This window comes from Phacochoerus africanus, chromosome 10 (assembly GCF_016906955.1).
Source record: "Phacochoerus africanus isolate WHEZ1 chromosome 10, ROS_Pafr_v1, whole genome shotgun sequence".
Taxonomy (NCBI): domain Eukaryota; kingdom Metazoa; phylum Chordata; class Mammalia; order Artiodactyla; family Suidae; genus Phacochoerus; species Phacochoerus africanus.
Window position 1 is genome coordinate 79,155,719 of NC_062553.1, and position 25,051 is coordinate 79,180,769.

The window sequence follows — 25,051 nt, forward strand, 5'->3', positions numbered from 1 at the left end:
CAACATTGGTTATTGGTTATAGAGCAAGATTCCATTTCAAAGAACATTTCATTTGAACTGTGTGAATGAGTTCAAGATTATACCCTAGGAAACAAACCATTTGCTTCCTGGGAAAGTAGAGTAAGCAGAAAAGGAAGTATAAGGTGAAGCCTGGCAAGACCAAGCTTTACATCAGAGGTATTGCATCCATTAACTACAAGTGATCCTATTAGAATTGAACACGCTGGTTATGGGAAGAACAGCTGGTACTCACGCCATGATTTCTGAATTCTTTTATCTTTGATTTTGATTCATGTCTTGGTCTTCAGATAAATGTTTATTTAAACCAGAATGTTTATTTTCTGGAGTTTCTGTCATGGCTTAGTGATAATGAACCCTGCTAGAATCCATGAGGGTGTGGGTTTGATCCCTGGCCTCACTCAGTGAGTTAAGGATCCGGAGTTGCCATGAGCTGTGGTATAGATTGAAGATGCAGCTCGGATCTTGCATTGCTGTGGCTGCAGCGTAGGCCGACAGCTGCGGCTCCAATTTGACCCCTAGCCTGGGAACTTCCATATGCTGCAGGTGCAGCCCTAAAAAGCAAAAAAAAAAAAAAAAAAGGCATGTTTTCCTGAGCATATGTTTAGGGCATTGGTATACTTGAGAATGATTTTTTTCATTAGCCTTTATACATTGCAAACAGTTTGGTTATAACATTTTTGTTTCACAACTTTTCTTTCTCCTGGAAACTATGTTGGTGATACTCTCTTTTTTATGGGTTCTTTTGCTGTTTCACAGAAGGAATTTGGAAACACCATGAGTTTTGCACCCTTTAGATTTTTTTCTTTAAAAATATCCATGAATTTTTCTTTATTCTTGTAATTTAAAATTTTCTTTGTTCCTTTAATTTTGCAGAATATACTTGCATACAAATCCCTTTTAATTAACTTTTCCTAAAACACAATAAGTCCCAGTACTCAGAAGATGCAAGTCTTTTTTTCAGCTAAGGAAGTTATTATTCAATTGTGTTTTTTTTCCCCCACTTCTGATTGCTCTGTTTTCATCTTTGATCAAGTGTATGATTCCTTTCATGGATCTTTATTTTTTGTCCTCTTTAATCTATAATATTCTCTGTCAATTTTCATCGCTGGCTACTTTTCTTCTCCTTTTTCGGAGTGCTTGCCAAATCCAGTTATTTGATATTCTGTACTGTCTTGTACACTCCCACTAAGTCTGAAATACATTTTAACTCTGTTATTACATTTTTGATTTCCTCGTACCTCTTGCCTTTTTAAAAAACACTTATTCCATTTTCATTTACCTTACAAATATTATTTTTAAGTTTCAGTTTATTTTTTCCTTGTTACTTTTGACTTCCATTTTTATAATTGAAGTACAGTTCTATTATTATATTAGTTTTGGGGGTACAACACAGTGATTCAGTATTTATTTATTTATTTTTTGCTTTTTAAGGCTGCACCTATGGCATATAGAGATTCTCAGGCAAGGGGTTGAATCGGAGCTACAGCGGCCTGCCTACACCACAGCCACAGCAATGCTAGATCTGAGCCTCATCTGAGATGTACACCACAGCTCACGGCAACGCCAGATCCCTGACCCACTGAGTGAAGCCAGGGATCGAACCCGCATCCTCATGGATACTAGTCACCGTTGGTCCCACTGTGCCACAATGGGAACTCCCCGTGATTCAGTATTTTTATAGATTTTACTACATTTAAAGTTCTTGTAAAGTATTGACTGTATTCTTGTACAATATATCCTTGTAGCCTATTTATTCTCTCTATATATAGTAGTTTCTGCTTCTTATTCCCCTTCTCCTAGCCTGCCCCTCCACATTCCCCTCTCCCATTGGTAACCACTAATTTCGTCTCTATCTCTGAATCTGTTTCTATTTTGTTATATTCATTCATTTGTTTTATTTTTTTAAATTCCACATTTAAGTGTAACAGTCTTTGTCTGTCTGATTTATTTCACTAATCATGATATCCTCTAGGTCCATCCACATTGTTGCAATGGTAGAACTTTATTCTTTTATAAAGCTGAGTAATAATAGTCCATTGTGTGTGTGTGTTTGTGTGTATATATACCATATCTTCTTTATCTATTCATACATTGATGGATATTTAGGTTTCTGTCATATTTTGGCTATTATAAATAATTCTGCTGTGAACATTGGGGTGCATGTATCTTTTCAAATTTTTCTTTAGATGTATTTTCTTACACGACATACAAAAATAAAATCCAAATGGATTAAACACTGAAATGTAAGACTAGAAATCATAAAACTCCTAGAAGAAAACATAGGAAAACCACTCTTTGATATAAAGCTTAGCGATGTTTTTTTGGACCTGTTTCCTAAGGCAAAGGATACGAAAGCAAAATAAACAAATGAGACCTAATTAAACTTAAAACCTTTTGCACAGCAAAAGCCCATGGACAAATGGAAAAAACAACCTACTGAAATGGGAGAAATATTAGCAAATGATATGATTAATAAGGGGTTAATGCTCAAAATATATGAACAACTCATATAACTCAATATCAAGAAGTCAAACAATCAGATTAAACATGGGCAGAAGATCTGAATAAACATTATTACACAGGAGATATACAGATGGCTAACAGGCCCATGAAAAGATAGTCGACATCACTAACCATCAGGGGCATGCAGATCAAAATCACAATGAAATATCACATCGTACTTGTTAGAATGACTAACATCAAAAACTCCACAAATATCAGTGTTGGTAAGGATGCTGAGAAGAGGGAATCCTTGTAATATAAATTTGGTGCGGCCACCATGGAAACTGTATGGAAGTTCCTAAAAAAAATTAATAGTAAAACAACCATATGATCCAGCAATTCCACTCCTTGGTTATAACCCAAGAAAATGAAAACACTAATTCAAAAAGATACATGCACCCTCATGTTTTGGCCTCTATTCTGCAGAATTGGCTTGTTATATTATAATGAGAATGCCAACACTTTTCTAAATTTTTTTTTTTCCGAGTCTAGTGGGATATTTTACTGGATTTTCAGAATTGCAGACTGCATTTGTTTCTCATGGCTCATGTAACAATTTACAAAAACTTGCTAGCTTAAACCAATATAGATGTATTCTCTTTAATTTCTAGAGGCCAGAAATTCAAAATTAATTTCACTGGACCGAGTTAAGATGTCCACAGAACTGATTCCTCCTTAGGGCTCTAAGGAAGGATCTGTTTCTTTTTGTCTTTTTAGATTCTGAAGGATGCTTGCATTTCTTGGCTTAGGACCTCTTCCTTCCTCAAATCATCCAGTCACTTGCTTCTGTTGTCACATATCATTCTCCTCTTCCAATCACATCCCCTCGGTTTCCTTCTTAGAAGGACTGTTGAGTATAGGGTCCACCAGGATAATCCAGGATACTCTTTCCCTCTCAGGATTCTTAGTTTAATCATACCCACAGAGTCCCTCTGGTCATATGCGCTAATATTTACAGGTTCCAGGGCGTAGGACATAATGTCCTGGGGGCCATTGTTCAGTCTACCACATTGTTCACTTGTGTCATGGTCATGTGGGCTTCAAATTCAAAGTGACCTGGGTTCACCCAACCACTTGCCAATTGTCTAAATTTGGGCAAGTGACTTAATTTGTTTTCTTCTTTGTTAGACTGGGATAAACTCAGCACCCACCTCATAGGATAATGTTGAAGAGTAGGTCAAGTAATGTAAAGTATTTAGCAAACTAGGTCCTCACTGCATGTTAACTAGCATTACTCTGATGGATGTAGGCCCCCAGTGTAAGAAGAAATAGATCGATGCAATGTCAGTGATTACAAACAGAGCACACAGTGCATTTTTCTCTACTCTGTTCCATGTTCACTTGGGTGTGGGGGCCACTTTTTCTAATTCGATAATGGATGGGCAGGTGTCAGTGCCCTCTTCTCTGCTTAATTCCTGGGAACTGGAAGTTTGGCTCTGCCAGATTGGGACCTTTGTTATTTTTAGCTATTACAGTCCCCATTCTACATTGTTATCAAGACCTGCTTGTCCCGCCCCTTGCACAGACATTTCTCCTTAGAATAGGACTGAATCACATCCTGGTCCTACCATCAGGGTCACTCCCTGCCTGTTTGTTTTCTTAGCGTCCTAGTGTCCGAGTGGATTGTGATAGATGAGGATAAATGGAGAGGGAAGTGGTTCTCCAAAAGCAGCGCCCACATTTTAGAGAAATGAGTTTTGTTCTGTTATCTTTATTTTTTCTCAGGAGGCATTAAGCCCCTTTCTAATGGCTTTCAGATGGACTAGGAGAAGTTTATTATTATGTAAAGATCACTGATGGCTTTCCTCAATTCACTTCCATCATTCTAATTAATGAAAATTATTTTTCCTGACTATAAATGGGTGAATGGTTAAGCATAGTTTTTTTTTTTTTTGTGACTTTGAGATTTTCACCTTTTAAAAAAATCATTAGAGTATTTTAATGGGGTTATAAATGGGGCTGCCTCAGAACCGAAGGTAACAAGCTGTGTAAGATTGAACCAGAAATCATAATTTTTTCTGAACATTTTTTATTTACTATGAGCTTAGAAGTATCTGCCAAACTTGTTGAAATACTTGGCAATTCAGAAAGATATTATGCAACATTGATGCCACTGTTCTGTAATATTATATCCTCATCATAATGAAGTTCCCACCTTAAGATTATCCTCTCTCAGGATTTGGTCTGTATTTTCAGACAAGTATTTCCATTAGATGGCCAAGAACAATCAATCAATCAAAGCTGTGTTTTATTTGCTGTCCCTCAGCACACGCTTAAATACAATTGTTAGGGATTTCCCATTGTGGCGCAGCAGAAACAACTCCAGCTGGTGTCCATGAGGTTGCGAGTTTGATCCCTGGCCTCACTCAATGGGTTGGGGATCCAACGTTGCTGTGAGCTGTGGTGTAGGCCAGCAGCTGTAGCTCCAGTTTGATCCCTAGCCTGGGAACTTCCACATGCTGAGGGTGCAGCCCTAAAAAGCAAAAAAAAAAAAAAAAAAAATTAAATAGAACCTATCACAAAAGTAGTTTATTTTTTAAATGTTTTATAACATGAGTGGAGCTATGAATATTAACTGGTATTCAGTAGATACATTTGTTAGTTTGTTGAATCCTTATTTTTATTGAATCCTTTTGGAATCAGTTCATTATAAACAGAAGAAGGTAAATAGTTTAAGTAATTTTGAGTACATCTTATTCATATTTTTGGGCTGTGCCTGAGGCATGCCGAAGTTCCCAGTCCAGGGACCGAACCCATGCCACAGCTGTAACCAGAGCCACAGCAATGACAACGCCAGATCCTTAATCCACTGAGCCATGCAGAAACTCCTTTTGTGACTATAAATTAACAATATAAATTTATCTAAGTGGACATTTCAGTCATTGATTCTAAAAATTGAACTAATACAAGAGATGGAATTCAGCTGCTCAAGCAAGCTTCTGGGGCTTGATTATTCAAGTGATTAAGATGCTATTTGTCAACTCTGGTTTACCACCCCTTTTAATTATATAGATAATCAAACTAAGAACTGCTAATTCTGTCTCCTCACTATTAATTGATTATAATTACCTACAGATTAAAACTGCATGTGCAATTAACTCAAAGAATTAATTGATACCAGGGAATTGATAAAAGGGAAACAGAATGAGTTTGGCATAAAAGAGGCTCTAGGGACACAAGACCACTGAACTCAGCAGTGTCTTGGGCTCTGTCACATCCTCATAAAGACATATCGCACTTGGATCTGGACTTCTTTGGCCCTGCTGGATGCAGTGGCATAGATCTATCTATCTTTCTTTCTTTCTTTCTTTCTTTCTTTCTTTCTTTCTTTCTTTCTTCTTTCCTTCCTTCCTTCCTTCCTTCCTTCCTCCCTCCCTTCCTTCCTTCCTTCCTTCCTTCCTTCCTTCCCTCCTTCCTTCCTTCCTCCCTCCCTTCCTTTCCTCCCTTTCCTCCCTTTCTTTCTTTCTTTTTTCTTTTCTTTGCTTTTTAGGGCCACAGCTGTGGCATATGGAAGTTCCCAGGTTAGGGGTCGAATTGGAGCTATAGATGCTGGCCTACACCACAACCACAGCAACGTGGGATCTGAGTCTCATCTGCGACCTACACCACAGCTCATGGCCACACTGGATCCTTAACCCGCTTAGCAAGGCTAGGGATTGAAGCTGCGTCTTCATGGGTACTAGTTGGGTTCATTTCCACTGAGCCACCATGGGAACTCTGCTTGATTATTTCTTACAAACATTTGGTTTCTTAGTTGACTGAAATAGTGTATTTGAAAAGTTTGAACACCTATTGTCTTATGGTTTTTTTGCTGATTTTCAAACAGCTTGGACAAATATATTGATTTGTAGTATGGAGGAAATACTGTCTGTATTACAGAGTCATGGGAAAGTGGTGAATGTTTTAACAAGCTGAATATTTTTCTTCCTTCCTCTCTCTTTTACTTCTTTCTTTCTTCATTCTCTTGGCAGTATCACAGGATACAATCTTATCTATTTTCTGTGAGTCATCTAAGTAATTTAAGGTTCTAAAATAATTATGTTTATTAGATTTTATAAATACCTCTCACCTGTGTTGGTTCGTTGTTAACTGCATAAATTTGAATGAAAATGGGAAATGAAATAAAAAGCTACCCCCAACTGATAGGTGTATAAAAACTACCACCAAGAACTGTAAACATCAAGATGAACATCGAGAGAGGGAAGAGGACCTGGTAAAAAATATTAGATCCAGAAAAAAAGTAGAATTTAAAAAATCCCTTTTTTAGAGACTCTTCCTTTTTTTTTTTTTTTTTGTCTTTTTGCCATTTCTTGGGCTGCTTCCGCGGCATATGGAGATTCCCAGGCTAGGGATCTAATCGGAGCTGTAGCCGCCAGCCTACACCAGAGCCACAGCAACGCAGGATCCGAGCCGCGTCTGCGACCTACACCACAGCTCATGGCAATGCTGGATCCTTAACCCACTGAGCAAGGCCAGTGACCGGACCCACAACCTCTTAGTTGGATTCGTTAACCACTGAACCATGATGGAAACTCCAAGACTCTTCCTTTTTTTCAGATGTTTATGTCAGTTGCATTGCATAGGGGTCTTTCCCTCTTAACAGTTTGCTAAGGGGTCTTTTACTCAAGGCCAAGTCAGTCCAAGAGCATATCCTAAATGTATGTGCTTGGGACCCAGCACTATATTCAGTATTATGGAGATAACAAAGCAAGGGAAAGACTTTCAAGTCTAGGTAGGGAGAGGAGCAGTGAAGAAGGCAACAGAATAACATGAGCTAGAGGTATACCAGAAGGTTTTCAAAGAGTCTAAGTATTGAAGGAATGCAAGGACAGGAAGACATCACTGTGGGTATTTAACAGTTTTTTTTATGTTCAAAGTTAACTGCTATTTAGCCAATAATTCCTTATTAATCTGATGGGACTATTTTGGTTTCTTTCCAAATTTTGCTATTGCATTTTCCCCAGATTTGTTTTATCTTAGAATATTTTATTCTGTCTAGCCAGGCTGATAAACTGGGAGTACTGACAAGGTTTCTTATTTTTTTCACTTATCAGTGTCCAGCCTACTTTCTCTCTCACATACACACATATGTGTGTACACACACACACACACACACACACACACATACACACCCTGAAATTCAGGCATTCTGTGTGGCATTATGCGTGAAGCTTGTTGGCTCCATAAAGGGCTTGTGAAGATTTAGGCTGATGTATGACTTTGGTCTTCTATAAACTATCAGCTTGTAACTTTCGACTGACTTTGTGGAATAAATTGGAATTTGTTGCATGTCACCTTCTCTGCCTGGCTTCTGAGAAGGAGTCATTAGCATAGATCAGTGTGTGAATGATTACCTTGAGGATTTTAGTGGAGGCTTTACTGCTTCCTGAAGTGGAAAAGTTATAGCTATATTTTCTAGTGTTATCCCTACATATTGAAGAAGATAATGTATGGGCCGTCTGGATTCATGAGTCTGTTTTGTGAGTAAACAAGATAAAATATTTGAAATGCTCTGGAATCTCTTACGAAAAAAAAAAAAAAGCCAAATATTGTTTAGTTTCGTTTGGGGTTTCGCTTTTCAGGGATCAGGGAGATTCCCTTTGGCCTGTGAGGGTTTTTTGTTTGTTTGTTTGTTTGTTTTGTCTTTTTGCCATTTCTTGGGCCGTTCCTGTGGCATATGGAGGTTCCCAGGCTAGGGGTTTAATCGGAGCTGTAGCCACTGGCCTACGCCAGAGCCACAGCAATGCGGGATCTGAGCTGCGTCTGTGACCTACAGCACAGCTCATGGCAATGCCGGATCTTTAACCCACTGAGCAAGGCCAGGGATCGAACCCTCAACCTCATGGTTCCTAGTCGAATTCGTTAACCACTGAGCCACGATGGGAACGCCCTGGCCTATGAGGTTTAACCTCATGGTGAGACTAATTCTGGTTCACCAGTGTTTACATAACTCCTTTAGTCACATTGCTAATGAACCAGAATTACACAGCACTTCCAGGTAAGAGTTGTCCTTGCCCTGGAAGAGTTTATACATTCATAAAGGAGATTGAAAGGAGACACTCTCTTATCTAACATGGTTGGAACACTTACTGTAGAAGTTCACTAAGGGAAGAGGCTGGGACAGGGATACGTGCTAGTCAATTGACAAATGCTTCAGATTAGTCAAAAAATCTTCATCAGCTACAGGGGTACTTACACATTTTAATGACTCTTATGCTGTCCTTTTACATACCCCGGGTTTATTAAATTGCCCATGTAAAGTATGATGTGCCTGGACTTTCCTTTGCTAACCTTGTCTCAGATACTAGTACTTTCAGATTCTCTGTGATCTCCCTATTAGTGGCATTTGCTGCCATTAAAATGTCAACTGAAAAAAGTGTGAGAGCTGTGAGTTTTATTTGGGGGCAAATTTAGGACTATATCCTGGGAGGCTGCATTTAAGATAGCTCTGAAAAGCCACTCCATAGATGTGGCGGTTGGAGTTTGGACAAGATGTTAATGTATATGTGATTTTGGTGAAAGGGAGGTACATGAGATCAAGCACACATTTTACAGAAGGTTTTTGCTAGTCTTGTGAAGGTTACTGTTTGGTTTGCCAAGGGAGGAATGCACTAGGCCAAGTTAGTAAAGCAAAAGAGATTTATTAAGGCATCAGCAGGGCACGGGCTGCGTTCAAGATGGTGCCAGCTCTGACCGTGAGGAGGTTCTAGGCTCATAAAGGCTCTGTGGCAGGAATCTGTGGCTGGAGTTCATGGCGGGAACTTGTGGCAGGAATGATGAAGAAGGAGGGGAAGGTCAAGGGAGGGTAGGTGGTCGAGTCCCGTGGCAGAGGGCAGTGAATCCTTGTAGGAGGTTAGTCTATGCAGACAGTTGTTTCCCACAGGCCATTGTTTCTTGCGGTCCAACTTGAGCATCCAGATTCGGGGAAAGGGTGTCCACAGCAGGTCTCCAAGGTGTGAACAGCCACATTTGGTGAGGGTCTTTCCATCCTCCTGGGAACCTATCAGTTACTGCTAGTCATGAGGCACAGAGGTCACCATGAAGGATTTTAGTGATTTTCTAGATACAAGGAGATGCAGGAATTGGACTCCTACAATCTCCTGAAAATGTCCATCTGAAGATCTGTTCTGCCAGGTTTTCCAGAGCACAGAGTGCCTCACTCCTTTTCTCCACCTTGAACTCCTTTCAGGGGGTGTTGAAGGTCAGCAGCTGCAAGGGCTCGTGATTCAATCCGTGAAGAGTCAGATGCCAAGTGCCAATCTCTAGTTCACCAAAGAAATTCATTTATTCATATTGCATAACAATTGAAATATGTAATTTGTTATATTGCCTCTTCTAGAGATTTTTTTTTTCTTTTTGATGCTGGGCAGAGACTCCTGGGCTGAAATGGAAGAAATACATGTAAAATTAAAATGGGGTAGAATATGTGAGTGTGAGTGTGTGTGTGCGTGTAAGTGTATTAATTAGGATGTCTCTGAGATAATATCACATTTTTATTATTTTATATTACTACTCTACCTCCCTGTATGTAGGACACTTAACTTATGACCCTATAAATAAATTGAAGCAATGAAATCAGAGACTGTATTACTTCTGAGTTTTCTTTAAACTTACATGAAATTAACTGATCCATGGAGGATTCTCTTAAGTTGAAAGTTTTAGGAAAGAATATGTATTTATGAATAAGTATTAGAAATAAGATTGAAAATGTAAAAATAGTTTGATTCATTTGGATGGCAGGGTTAAATGAAATTTTTTCCTTTTTGAAATGTTTAGTACTTCTGAGAAATAAGTGGACAAATAAGCCTTAAATCTCCTCCTTTTCATTAAAAAGAAATTTGTGCAGAAATCCCGCATAACAACTACCATGAGACAGAAAATTATGTGGATATAAGCTAGCTAACCTTTTGCTCTTTCAACCTATTCACCCTAAATACTTTCAGTAATTTAATTTACTTCCCAATATCAAAACTTGTGCCTTCATAATAATTCTGAATTTTCTTTTAAATTACTTATATAACAAGGAGAGAAGGTTTTCTTTTGTTTTTCTAAGTGCTATTCACAAATAAGATTTTACTTTAAGCCTCCCTTAGAAAAAAAAGATGTCAATATTCTTGAAGAGAAGAGCCAAAAGAAAGAATCTATTAGCTTTCTGATGCAATAAAAACCTGAGAGCTTTACTGTATGGGGAAGCCCATTAATTGAAGCCTCTCTCCATGCAATGCTATCACTTCTTCATCTTTCTATGATTAGATGGCTAGATACGATTTTAATACACAATAGAGGGGCTGTAAAGATGATTTACTTTATGCTTTGTAACACTAAGCAGCATGATCAGTGTGTATTCTTCCTGGATAAATATTCTTTTAACCTACATTGATATTTCTAACAGAGAGTGCATTCTATGATTGGAGAGGAGTTGTGCTGAGAAGATTTTCCCATTTGGCTCCTGACCCGGGTTGGCCTGCTTTCTCTAGATCATCATCAGTATTTCAGGATTATTGTGTTGTAAGTATTTGTAAAACTGGGTATGGAGTTGAATTACCATGTTCGAGGCAAATTATTGAGTTAATTTTTGTATAACATTGCATATACATATAACATATGCATACATAATGTTATATGCATGTACAACAAAGGCAAGAATATACAATGGAAAAGACAGTATCTTCAAAAATGGTACTGGGAAACTGGACAGCTGTGTGTAAAAGATTAAATTAGAACATGCTCTAATACTATACACAAAAACTCAAAATGGATTAAAGACCTAAACATAAGGCCTGATACTATAAAACTCTGGGAGGAAAACAGAACACTCTTTGGCATAAATGTCTTTTATGATCCACCTCCTAGAGTAATGAAAATAAAAACAAACAAAAAAAAAGGCAAATGATACCTAATTAAACTTAAAACCTTTTGCACATCAAAGGAAATCAAAAAAAAAGAAAAGAAAGACAACACACAGAATGGGAGAAAATCTTTACAAAGTGACCAACATGTGATTTATCTCCAAAATATACAAACACCTCCTGCAACTTTATATCAAAAATCCCCAAATAGCCCAATCAAAAAAATGGGCAGAAGATCTAAATAGATTTTTCTCCAAAGAAGACAGATGGCCAAAAAGCACATGAAAAGATACTCAACATCACTAACTATTAGAGAAATGCAAATCAAAACTGCAATGAGGTATCACCTCACACAAGTCAGAATGGCTATCATCAAAAGCTTTACAAACAATAAATGCTGGAGAGGGTATGGAGAAAAAGGAACCCCCATACACTGTTGGTGGGAATGTAACTTGGTGCAACCACTATGGAAAACAGTATGGGGGTTTCTTACAAAACTAAATATAGAACTATCATGTGACCCAGCAATCCTCTTCCTGAGCATTTATCTGGAGAAAATCATAACTCAGAAATATACATGCACCCCACTGTTCGTGGTAGCACTATTCACAATAGCCAAGAGGTGGAAACAACCTAAATGTCCATTGATGGATGATTGGATAAAGAAGATGTGGTGTATATAATATACAGTGGAATTTTTACTCAGCCATAAAAAAATAATGAAATAATGCCATTTGCAGCAACATGGACCTACAGACAATCATATTAAGTGAAGTAAGCCAGGCAGAGAAAGGTAAATATCGTATGATTTCATGTATATGTAGAATCTAATAAAAAATGATATAGAAGTGTTACGGCTGCTGCCCAGCAGCCCTGCGCCGCAGTGTATCAGCTCTAGCGCTCTAGCGACAGCCCTGTGGCTGCAGTGCATCAGCTCTTTTACCTGGCGAGAAATCAAGTTGGAGAACTCAGGTTTATTACACTGGCAGGCTCAGAGGAGATAGCTCTCTGGAGTCTGGGCCCAGAAGATGGGTTTCACAAGGCTTTTATAGGCTACCTCTTCCAGGTCCATGCTGGGCTGCCGGACCGGAGTGAGGTCAGGCAAGGTAGTAGATGCTGAAGCAAGTTTACAGAAGCAGATGGGTGGGGGAGGGGTGCCTAGGGGCAGTTGGCTGGACTTTGCTTAGTCATCACGGCCAGGGTCTCTCCCTTCTACCTGTTTATCAGGTCATTTTTCTCCTACAGAAGAACTTGTTTGTAGGACAGAAATCTTCCAGGAAAGGTGAATATTATGTTTCCTGAAATGAACTGTTTCTAAACCATTCAACTCTACCTTGTTTTGTATTAATAATTAATTTAGAGATTGCCCCTAGCTGTGTGAAGAAGTACCTTTAAACATTTTCTTTTGGGGAATAAATCGGCCAAGAATAGACATGACTGTGGAGAGCTCCACATGCAAGACTGGGAGTATACATTCTTTGCTGACTGGGGGATCAGTAGTGAGAAAGGCTATGACTGACATAATAGGTGGTGTTTTGGATTTGTGTCCCTGTCTAAAGAGTTTGGGTTGGACAAGAGGGGAGACTAGTGAGCATTAATAGGCCTTTGCCATCAATCCAGTTAGAGGCTTTTATCTTTTAATTCTTGCAAATCATTTGTATTGGGGGGTAGTTGGTAGATAAGAGGGGGTAAGATTCAAAGCTTCAGATTTCTTTCTTGCAGCTCTCTGGTTTTTCACCCTTGAAAGTCTTTTTTTTTTTTTTTTTGTTTAAGTAGGGATTTCTCCTTTTGTTTATCCTTTAAAATAATAACAGTCCTAAGATCAAATACCAAGTTCTAAATAATCTTTTTTTTTTTTTTTTTGACTTTTTGCCTTTTCTAGGGCCACACCCACGGCATATGGAGGTTCCCAGACTAGGGGTCTAATTGGAGCTGTAGCCTACGCCACAGCCACAGCAACACGGGATCCGAGCCGCGTCTGCAACCTACACCACAGCTCACCACCGGATCCTTATCCCACTGAGCAAGGCCAAGGATCGAACCCGCAACCTCATGGTTCCTAGTCAGATTCGTTAACCACTGTGCCACGATGGGAATTCCCTAAATAATCTTTTCTCCCATTTTTTTTTTATTGTGTTACAATATACATAACATAAAATTTACCATTCTAACATTTTTAAGTGTGCAATTTGGTAGCATTAGGTACACCCATACTGGTATGTAACCATCACCACCATCCAACTTGTTCATTTTTCTGAACTAAAACTCTATGCCCATTAAACCCTAATTCCCTGTTTTTCCCTCCTACCACCCTCAGCAACAAATACTCTACTTTCTCTTTTGGGACTGGCTTATCTTACTTAACATAAGGCCTTCAAAGTTCATCCATGTTGTAGCATGGGTCAGAATTTCTTTCTTTTTTTTTTTTTTTTAAAGGCTGAGTAATATTCTCTTGCATGCATATGCCATATTTTGCTTATCCATTCATCTGCTTGTGGACACATGGATCGCTTCCACCATTTGGATACTGTAAATAATGCCATTGTGAACATGGGTATACCATTATTGAGTCTTCTTTTACTTTTTTTGTGTATATACCCAAAAATAGAATTGCTGGATGATATTGTATTCCTATGTTTACTATTTTGAGGCATCACCATTTTATTTTGCACAATGGCTGCACCATTTTACATTTCCAGTAGCAGTGCATAAGTGTTCCAGTTTCTCCACATTTTCACCAACGCTTATGATTTTTTTCTGCTTTCTTGATGACAGCCATCCTAATGGGTGTGAAATGTCTAGGAATCTTGATAGTGAGCTTGTTCAGTCCCAGAAGATATGAAATTACTAGGAAAATTGGGAATGTGGAAAGAACCTTGCATTGTTAAAAAAGGAGTGAAGACAAGGTACAGAAAACCCTGATTTTGTAGAAGAAGAGGAAAATATAACACATTCAGTTTCCAAAACACCCTCCAAAGCTTAGCTACTCTTGGAAAATTTTAATTGGCTGAAATAAGAAAGTCACTGTGCATATGTTTTCTTTAGTCTAAAAGAACACTATTCCTGGGAGTTCCCATCATGGCACAGTAGTTAACGAATCCGACTAGTAAACCATGAGGTTGCAGGTTTGATCCCTGGCCTTGCTCAGTGGGTTAAGGATCCGGCCGGCATTGCTGTGAGCTGTGGTGTAGGCTGGCGGCTACAGCTCTGATTAGACCCCTAGTCTGGGAATCTCCATATGTTGTGGGAAGTGACCCTAGAAAAGGAAAAAAAAAAAAAACAAAACAAAAACTGAAAGAACACTATTCTTTTTAAGCCTAAAATTTTTGTTTTCTTTTTAAGTTTCTGTATCCTTATGTTTTTAGTTCTAATTAAATAATAATACAGTAATATTATATATCTTTAATTGTAATGTTTCATTTCTGCAACTGCAGACTTTTAGTATTAGAATTGTACTTGAATTCCCAGTTAGTTATTTTGAGCAACAGTATATGGCCCCCTAAAACTTCTTTATGTGAAGTTAAAGAAACTGCATTCTGAAGAAAAAGTTACTAATGCTACTTTTTGTGATCTTGGAATTACTGAGCTATTTATAGTCTTAATTATCTTGAATGATAATATTTATCCAAAGTAAGTGAGCACCTGTGAATATGATCCTTTGTGTAACATAAAAACTTAGAATTACATTGCAATATATAGAAATACCACCATCTCCAGCTTTGTTGCTGCAATTTCATTTCATAACTCTTCTTTATGAAGCAATCTTGAAACCTACAACCTGAAGGACTGTAGGTGTGGAAAACAACTCCGATATTTATCTAAATTCTGAGATGCAAAAATTAATATCTCCATCAGTAGTGCTCTTTAAAAGCTAAGATAAAAACAAATATTGACAGAATTTGTGTAAAAAATTAAGTTAATTTCTATCTACTATTTAGAAACACAGGAGAGGGTGAATTAACTTTTATTCATTAGTTGTTACTAAGGCAAAACTTGCCCCAGTGAGTGGCTAATTCACTATGAGGTTGCAGTGCCTCTGGGGTCAGGAGGTTCCCTGACAGGCATTCTGCCATTAGGTGACACCCTAGAACTTGAAGATGAGATGACACACAAGGGAATGCCAAGCCTGGGTGCTCACGTGGTGGTGAACAGGGTTCAGGGATAGAGGAGCAGAGGGGAAAGAATAGTTGTGGTTGTTGGAATGGGAGAGCTAGGTGCGTTTCAGGAAGTGAAGAAAGTTCAATGTGGTGAAAAGTGCAGCATTCAAGAGGGAAAATGGCAAGAAAGGAAACTGAGGATTTAAGCAAGGTCCCATCATCATGAAGTGCCTGTGGGAAGACATCTGATTACTTCTTTTCTTTCTTATTTTTGTTTGTTTATGACTACACCTGCAGCATATGGAAGTTCCCTGAGTCAGGGGGCAAATTAGAGCTACAGCTGTGGCCTACACACCACAGCCTTGGCAACACTGGATCTGAGCCACATCTGCCACCTATGCCACAGCTTGTGGCAATGCCAAATCCTTAACCCACAGAGCAAAGCAAGGGATCAAACCTGTGTCCTCACAGAGACAACACTGGGTCCTTAACCCCCGAGCCACGGCAGGAACTCCTGATCACTTTATTTTCTTAATCTTAGATGAAAGGAATTGGCCCAACTTTGACACCCAGAAGTAAGGGATTATAAGCAAATAAAATTCAGTTTCATAGCCAGTTTCATACATTACTTTGTGTTTCAAAGAACACATCGTGATTTCTCTGGGCATTTGGACCTGCCTCCTCCTAAGGAGAACAAGTCCTGTGTGAGAGGAGAAATCAAGGGTCACTGATCATATTTTTAAATGTATTTTTAGATTCACCTCATGAACAACACTAAAAAAATCATTAGTGGAATTCCCATTGTGGCTTAGTGAAAACGAACCCAACTAGTATCCATGAGGATGCGGGTTCAGTCCCTGGCCTTGCTCTGTGGGTTAAGAATCCAGCATTGCTGTAAGCTGTGGTGTAGTTTGCAGACACGGCTCGGATCCCGCGTTGCTGTGGCTGTGGTGTAGGCCGGCTGCTGTATCTCTGATTCGACCCCTAGCCTGGGAACCTCCATATGCCACAGGTATGGCCCTAGAAAAAGAAGACAAAAAAAAAATGAGTTTTGTAGAAACATATTTTTTAAAAATGAAAAAAGAAATTACAAACGTAACATTATTCTTCATATAAGCTACATTTTGACCGTCGACTGGGTTGACTAGGGTTGAATGACCTTTCTTACCGCTTTTCTCTGGAAAATTTTCTTGAGCCATTTTGGTACAAGAAAACTGAGAATCAAGGGGGATATTTTTTTAACTTGGAAATTTAGTTATCTTTTTGTGATTCTTTACCAAATTTTACTGTCAGAGGAGTGTGGGCATTTGTTCAAAAGATTTTATCACACAATAAAAAATAGTAAATCAACTTTTAAAATATAAAACACCTTTGCTCATTTTTTCTCCTTCATCACAGTGTCTTCTCTCTGCTCTTTTCCTTCCCTCCTCCACACATTTGAGGAGGTATTACACTGATTTTCATACCCATGATTTTCTCCTCATGTGGGCTCTATTTTATAAAAAGTGCCATCTGATTTGATTTTCTGACACTTCTAAAAATTAACACAAGTCACTGTGACTCTTTAATTTATTTATTCAAATGGTTTCCTAATGTTTAAAAATTCATTCTGGGTACCAATGAAAATACATTTTAAAAATCCTGAAGTAGGCTTGTGATTAATTTAAACTTTGAGTTAACCTTGTGACTATGATTTTGTTGACATTTTGAACAACATTCCAGCAGTTTACTTTTATCTAATAATTTTATTTTTTGATCCTGTTGCAAGAGTAGTGAGGTTTATTGCTCTACATTATCTTCAACCTTTACATTTTAATTTTGACACGCATGTTTATTTTCCTATGAAATATAAACATTTGGATATTTTAATAGAATAATGCATATATTTATTTATATGTATATATGTAGTAATATTTTAATGAATATAGTTGCAGTTAAAACGCCACATTTCAATGGTTATATTGCTTTGCTGCAGTCTTATCTGATATTTTTATATCACATATTTTATTTTATTTTACTTTATTTTATTTTATTTTTGTCTTTTTTTTTTGAGGGCTGCACACATGGCATATGGAGGTTCCCAGGCTAGGGGTCTAATTGGAGCTGCTGCCACCAGCCTACACCAGAGCCACAACAGTGCCACGTCTGCAACCTGCACCACAGCTCACAGCAACACCAGATCCTTAACACACTGAGCAAGGCCAGGGATTGAACCCTCAACCTCATGGTTCCTAGTTGGATTTGTTTCTGCTGCGCCACGATGGGAACTCCTATCATATATTTTATGTGGGCCTATGTATTTTAATAATCATTTTTATTTTATTAAATCTTTTCATCTAGATGAATGCTTTAATTAAAGTACTTTTTGGGGAAAAATAAAGGAGATACTTCATGCAGAATTCCTTTATCAATAAATAGATTAAGATGTATAGTCACAATAAATTGGTCAATAGTTTAAAGCTATTCTCATAAAGTTTTAAAAAATAAAGTTTTAAAAGAAGGCACTCTTGGAGAATGCAGGATTTCCATCGTAATGTTACTTAGGTTTACTAAGGTACCACCATTTAAATCATATCAGAATGGCACGCAGACTACATAATACTCCAATGTGGAAGTTTAGGTAAATAAATAGGGTAATTTTAAATTTGTATTTTTGGATTAATTTAATTTTATAGAGAAAAGTCTTGATCTACACTTTTCATTTCTTTTATGATAAAAGACCATTGGGGTTTTAGTTTTGGAAGTGACTTTGCAATCTTACTGTTCTGTAAGAAGCCAGAAGATTCAATCAAATTCTCTCACTCATGGTGACCCTTTATTCCAAGACATCCTCATGAAGGGAAAGGTATTTGAGGGGCACTAGGCCCACGTGTCTTAGGAACAGCGCCCACCATAGTTCTAGCTTTATAATAATCTCCAGTCACCATTCACGTTCTTTCTGAGATAAGCTGGAATGTGACTGTTATGAAAACCTGGGTGAAAGAATGAAAAGCTGGATGCAAAGAACATTGGAGCAGATAGTAGGTTCAGGGAGTGAACAGACTGCGCCTGCCCTGGGGAATCCCCCCCTCGCACCCCCACATCCTGGGGAGCTAGGTACGCTTGTTCTCTAGGAAAGGGAACATTAACTAAATTTCTTAAAAAGTCATGAAAGAGTACAAACTGTAAAAAGGCAGCCAAAAAAGGCAAACATCTGTTACTGAACATGTCTCACTTGACTTCCTTTTAATGTTCTTAGGAATAAATTTATGAACTAGGAAAGGTTCGGCACTAATTAGCTTGTTTTCATCAAACAAAATGCACCAGACATGGATGTTGAATATGAATGAAAACTTCAATAGTAATAATAAGTAGACATAGGGAGTGCCAGTCGATGTAGGAAATGCTGGTATCCATGGTTATGGCCACAGCTTTTGGATATTGCTATGGCTATTAATGTTAGATTGAGATTTCATGTAATGTGCACTTTTTTAATGATCTGGAAAAAATATCTAAAAAGTCAAGTGTATTCTTTAAACAATAGATGGATTAAGTACAGCATTTTCTCTTCAGTTATACACCTTTAGCCTAATGAGATGTTAGAATGCATTGGAATAGCAACTACAGAACTCCTCAAAGGCACAGTTGTTTAGTACAAGCACCAGCAGTGGTGATAGTCATCGCTTGCCTTAGTTGTGGAGCTTCATAATCCTTTACTGGAAGCTCTTGGGACCAGACGTTTTTGGGAAACAGAAAATGTCAAACATGGCAAAGGTAAGGAGAGAAGTGAGTCTGCAATCAAACCTGTAATTATAACACAGTGATGTTTTGCAGTGAAGCATAAAAATATTTTCATTAAGTGGGAGATAGAGGCAAGTGTATAGGTTTTTTGTTGATTGGTTTCAGTCAGGTTTTGCCACCAAAAGTTAAGTATGTTAAATGTGCCTCCATTTTCTGTTACGAAAATTTTGGAAGTTCAGAGTTACAGATAAGGTATCATAGACCTGTAAATAGTAATAACAGTCGTTATAGTAGTGGCGGTCGTGGTAGGTAAAGGTGTTGGGGAAGATAAGGAGATAAGGACAGACAGACACACAAGATACACACATGCAAATACATACACACTGTGAATATATATATATATATTTTTTTTTTTTTTCTCTTTTTGCCTTTTGTAGGGCTGCTCCTGTGGCATATGGAAGTTCCCAGGCTAGGGGTCAAATTGGAGCCGTGGCCACTGGCCTACGCCAGAGCCACAGCAACGCGGGATCCGAGCCACATCTGCAACCTACACCAGATCCTTAACTCACTGAGCAATGCCAGATCCTTAACTCACTGAGCAACACCAGGGATAGAACCTGCAACCTCATGGTTCCTAGTCAGATTCATTAATCACTGAGCCATGACGGGAACTCCCCCACACTGTGAAAATAAATAAAGGAAACCTCATTTAAAATGGAGCCAGGAAGCCTGAGTGGGGAACTCTCACAGGTGCGCCACTCTTTGCACCTGCGTAAGCAGCAAGACGGGAGATAAGAATTACTTTGACAAGGGAGGACATTTGTCACACAGGAATTAGGGATTTTCACTGCTTCTTCCTCAAAAATAGAAGTACATAAAAAAAAAAAAACCAAACCAATAGCCACCTAAAACTAGATAATTCTTTGCAGGTTTAGCTCAAACCAGATAGATTTTAGGATGTCTTGTGGAGCAGGGGGACTGTCCTTTAGACACATCCCACTCCATGGCTCAACAGCAGTTTTATCATTTCAGGAACTTGTTACAAATATAGGCTCTTAGGTCCTGCCCCAAATCTAATGATTCAGAATCTGTGTTTGAATAAGAATAGTAGTGATTTGTAAGCACATTAAAGTTTGAGAAACACTGTTTTAAATAATTGCCCATAATATTTTCCCTTTTAGGTGAGTTTTGGATAACCAGTGACAGTCTATACAAGGTAATTTTTTTCCTGGCAAATGCCTGCCATAAAGATATTCTGTGCTGAATTTAGAGGCAAGCACTGGGATAGGAATGTATTTTCTTCTGAAAGTTGAAGAGTTAGATTATAATCAATCAAAGATATCAGGAACACATTCTCAAATAATGAAATAAAACTGCAGTCACTGTTAAAATTGGTCTGGGAAAATATGCCTGATATTTTGATAAGAGAGCTTTCACCCAAATAAATTAATCTGAACAGTTTCAATTAGCTAATATATCATCCAAGTATATCCTGAATCTCTAGGAATCAGATCTTAGTGATAAATAGACATATGAAGTCTTAAACCCTTTTTTTTTTTTTTTTTTTAAATTTTTGCTTTTAAGGGCTGCACTTGTAGCATATGGAAGTTCCTAGAATAGGGGTTGAATTGGAGCTGCAGCTGCTGGCCTATACCACAGCCACAGCAACACAGGTTCCAAGTCACATCTGCAACCTGTGCCGCAGCTCACGGCAGTGCCAGATCCTTAAACCCCTGAGCGGGGCCAGGGATTGAACCTGCATCCTCATGAATCCTAGTTGGGTTGGTTAACCACTGAGTCATACAGGGAACTCCTGAGAAGCACTGTTTTACGTAATTCACCATAAAAGTCCTGCAAATAAGGGGAGATAGTCAAGTTGTAGGTAGGGGGCTGGGACCGCCTTTGACCCTGATGCATGTGCTTTGGCAGTTCTAAATCTCATTATGATTAAGTTATACTGACTCTACAAAATCATTGGATGTTTTCTAAAATGAATAAAAGTGGAAAACAGAATTGTTGAGTGTGAACCAGTCAAAAATCTAGTGAAAACTCTAATGCTGTCGTCATTCACTGCATTCTGACTGTTTTTAGATTAAAAGTCTTTTGCCTGTATCACCATTTTTACCTTTTGAATAGAGTAGTGTATTGAATATGACTCCCTGTCTCCAGTTATGTAATCAAGATAAAGATGATAAATTTCTCAACTTCCTAAGGAAGTGGGGATTATAGAGTATCTATTTTGCAGTTTTGGTGAAGGTTGAAGAAAATGTACCTAAAGCACATATTTGGTTATAATTATTACTTACAACAATTTTTAATTCTGTGATGCAGTTCCAGATCTAGCACATAGTATACAAATGTCATGATGATAACCAAACTCACCATTTACAATGGTTTCACAGTCAAGTAAGTCCCAAATAAATATACAAATGAAAAGGATTGGATTCAAAATTTTAAAGCACTTTCCTGTTTATTACTGAACTTTTTAGTAATAAATTAACTATCTGGGAAAGTATGTTAAATACAAATGGGGAAACATTTGCAAAATCAAATAAGCGCCTTGTATTTAAAGCATCAACACACAAGCCTATTCAAATTTCCCTAGATTGTGAAGCAGAAACTTATTTTCTCAATTTCTCCTTTTAATTCTAGCTGATAAAAAAATCAGTCATATGTATTTATAGATTCATGGAGTTTAAAACTTAAGAATAAAACGATTTATTCCTGGCAGCAGTTGTTCCATTGCTTGGCATTCTTGAACTTGGAAACTTGAGTTTCCAAGAACCCACCCGAACCACAGGAGAGATTTGGAGCTATGAAACCCCCTGGGAAGTTTTGTTATTCTTTGGAAACTCATAGATTCCCAAGAGCCTTTCATTCGTTTCTTCTTTGGGGACAGACACTCATCTTAACCTCCAGGAATTTTTCTATCATATTATTTTAAAACTTCTATTGTTTTGTGTATCAATTATAGAAAACAGCATATTATTCATATGCACATCTATTTATAGTTCTATATCTCTATCTCAAAGACTAATACTAAAACAAATACCAAACTTAGGGAACAGAGAACTCTTTGTGTCTTTTCTTTCCCTTCATATCCTAAAGAAACCAATCTCCTTAATTTTATGACAATTGTTCCCTTGCTTTTCTTCATAATTTTAGCACATCTACACACATCTCTAATTAGCATTTTTCTTGCTTACTTTTACTTGTTTTTTAAATTTATGTGTATAGAATTATAATGTCTTCTCTCTTTTTGCCCAATGATGTATTTTTGAGATCCATCAACCTGCATTTTTTTTTCCTTTTTTGGCTGCCCCACTCAAATATGGAGTTCCTGGGCCATGGATCATATCTGAGTACAGCTGTGACATTGCCGGATCCTTAACCCACTCTGCCTGGCTGGGGAATTGAACCTGTGTCCCAGCACTCTGGAGACACAGATGATCCATTGCACCACAGCCAGAGCTCCAGTCTTGATAAATGTCAATGTGTGCCCTTGTAGTTCATTTATTTTAATGGTACAACATCCCATTGAATGATTACACTACAATTTAATTATCCCTCCCTTCCATTGCTGAGAGATATTTGGCTTTTTTAAAAATTTATTTCTTATTATGAGCAATTCTGCTACATTTTTTTATAAGTGTTAGGTGCAAGAATTTCTCTAGAGTAAGAATTCCCAGCATCAATACAAATCTGTATCCTGTTGCATCGATAATGGGTTATATAGGAGTCAGAATATTGATCCCTTCAGCCCGGGAGGCAAGTAGACAGGGCCTGGGCAGTAGGAACTCAGTCAGTGATTATTAATTACCTGAATAATTGATAGCCTCTAGCCACAGACAGCCTGGAGTAGCCTGGCAGTGCTGGCCAGTGGGAATATGTTCCACATTAGCAGGCAATTCAGTGAAGGGTTTTCCACTCCCAGAGCAGTTTATGATGGTCCTCATTGCTTCATATATTGGCAGCACTTAATATGTCAACATTTTAACCCTTGCCCATTTGTAAGGTATGAAATATTTGTGATCTTAATTTGCATTTTCCTAATGAGAAATAAGGCTGAGAATTTCCTTCATGTATTTCTAGGCCATTAGTTCTTTGTGAACATCATACAGTTGTATTTTTAAACTTCACACTGGTCAGAATGGCCATCATTAACAAGTCTACAAATAGCAAATGCTGGTGAGGATGTGGAAAAAAAGGAAACCCTCTTTCACTCTTGGTGGGAATGTACATTGGTATAACCTCAGAAAACTAAATATAGGCCTACCATATGACCAAGCAATCCCACTCCTGGGCATATATCCCAATAAAACTACAATGCAGAAAGATACATGCACGCCTCTGTTCATTGCAGCACTATTTACAATAGCCAAGACATGAAAACAACCTAAATGTCCATTGACAGATGTATGGATTAAGATGTGGTATTATAGTATATATAATGCGGCTTACTAATCAGCCCTAAAAAAGAATGAAATAATGCCATTTGCAGGAACATGGGTCAACTATAGATTCTCATACTAAGTGAAATAAGTCAGAGTAAGACAAATACCATATGATATCACTTGTATGTGGAATCTAAAATATGACACAAATGAACCTATCTGCAAAACAGAAACTGACTCATGGACCTAGAGAACAGACTTGTGTTTGCCCAGGGGGAGAGGGGGAGGAGTGGGATGGTCGAGAAGTTTGGGGTGAGCAGATGCAAACCATTACACTTAGAAGGGATAAGCAATGAGGTCCTACTATACAGCACAGGCAACTATATCCAATCTCTTGGGATGGACCATGATGGAAGATAGTATGAGAAAAAGAATGTGTGTATGTATATATGTATGACTGGGTCACAATCTGTACAGCAGAAATTGGCACAATCAATTATAGCTTAATAAAAAAATTTAAAAATATACTTAGATGCATTCATACCCCTTCTATTTTGTGCTCTTTGTTCTTGCCATTTTTTTTTTCTTTCACTCCTTTGACTTTTGGGTATTGATGAACGTATTTTCTCCTCTTGTCCCACTTTTCCTAGTACTACTTTGACATTGTGCCCATTGTTTTCCTTGGACCCACTGGTCTTTATGTTCCTACTTTTACCTTTTATAAGTGGTTAACCTGGATTTTAATATATATTCTTAAAGTGTCTTTATCCTTTTATCATACAGAAACCTTAGATTGACTCAACTACTAGAGTTTTAGTTCTTTCACTATTTTTGTTATTTTTAACTTTACAAATAAGAGTTATTTTGTTTTATACTTCTTTGAGTTTGTGAATGTGCAGTTTGTTTTCTTCTGACACACCGATTGCTTATTTTCTTAAGGCTAATGATATTCTCATTGTGAGCTCTTTTCTCTTGGTATTTTATTATGAGAATTACTTGAAATCTGAATTCAAGCTACATTCTTCTGAGAATGATTGATATTTGCTTTTACCAGGTACTTGTTTAGAGCACTACCCACCCGGGACCAATTTATTCTAAACTTTTTGCCTTTCTTTTGTATGTGAGGTGTGTGTTTAGGGTGCTGCAGGGAGTGTGAAGTGAGGTTCCAAATCCACATGGATGAGTTCTTATTGTGAATATTTTCTAGGAGGGGACTCCCCCCCACCCCTGCCCCAACCCAGAACCAAGGCCATGACAGACAAATGGTCTCATGGTATCTTTCTCTCTTTCTTTCTCTCTCTCTCCAAGAAATTTAGAAATATTGGTTTACACTCTAAGAATATTGCACTTCCAGTAGCCAGGTTTTATGAGGAGTGGTCTCAATGCTGACACTCCTTTATACTCTGGGTTCCAGTGTTTGTCTCCCACCTGCAGGAGACAACCCAGATTCTAGGTTCCCAGGAATTTC

The 25,051-nt window shown here is 38.0% G+C and overlaps 1 protein-coding gene across 1 annotated transcript in view; it reads left to right on the forward strand.

The window, feature by feature from the left end:
• Positions 1-25,051, forward strand: part of IQCM (IQ motif containing M) — a 333,482-nt gene that overhangs the window by 86,684 nt on the left and 221,747 nt on the right. Inside the window, 2 exon segments of the mRNA XM_053743531.1 lie at positions 10,920-11,026; positions 13,440-13,453. Of these exon segments, the coding sequence (XP_053599506.1) occupies positions 10,920-11,026; positions 13,440-13,453 (121 nt within the window).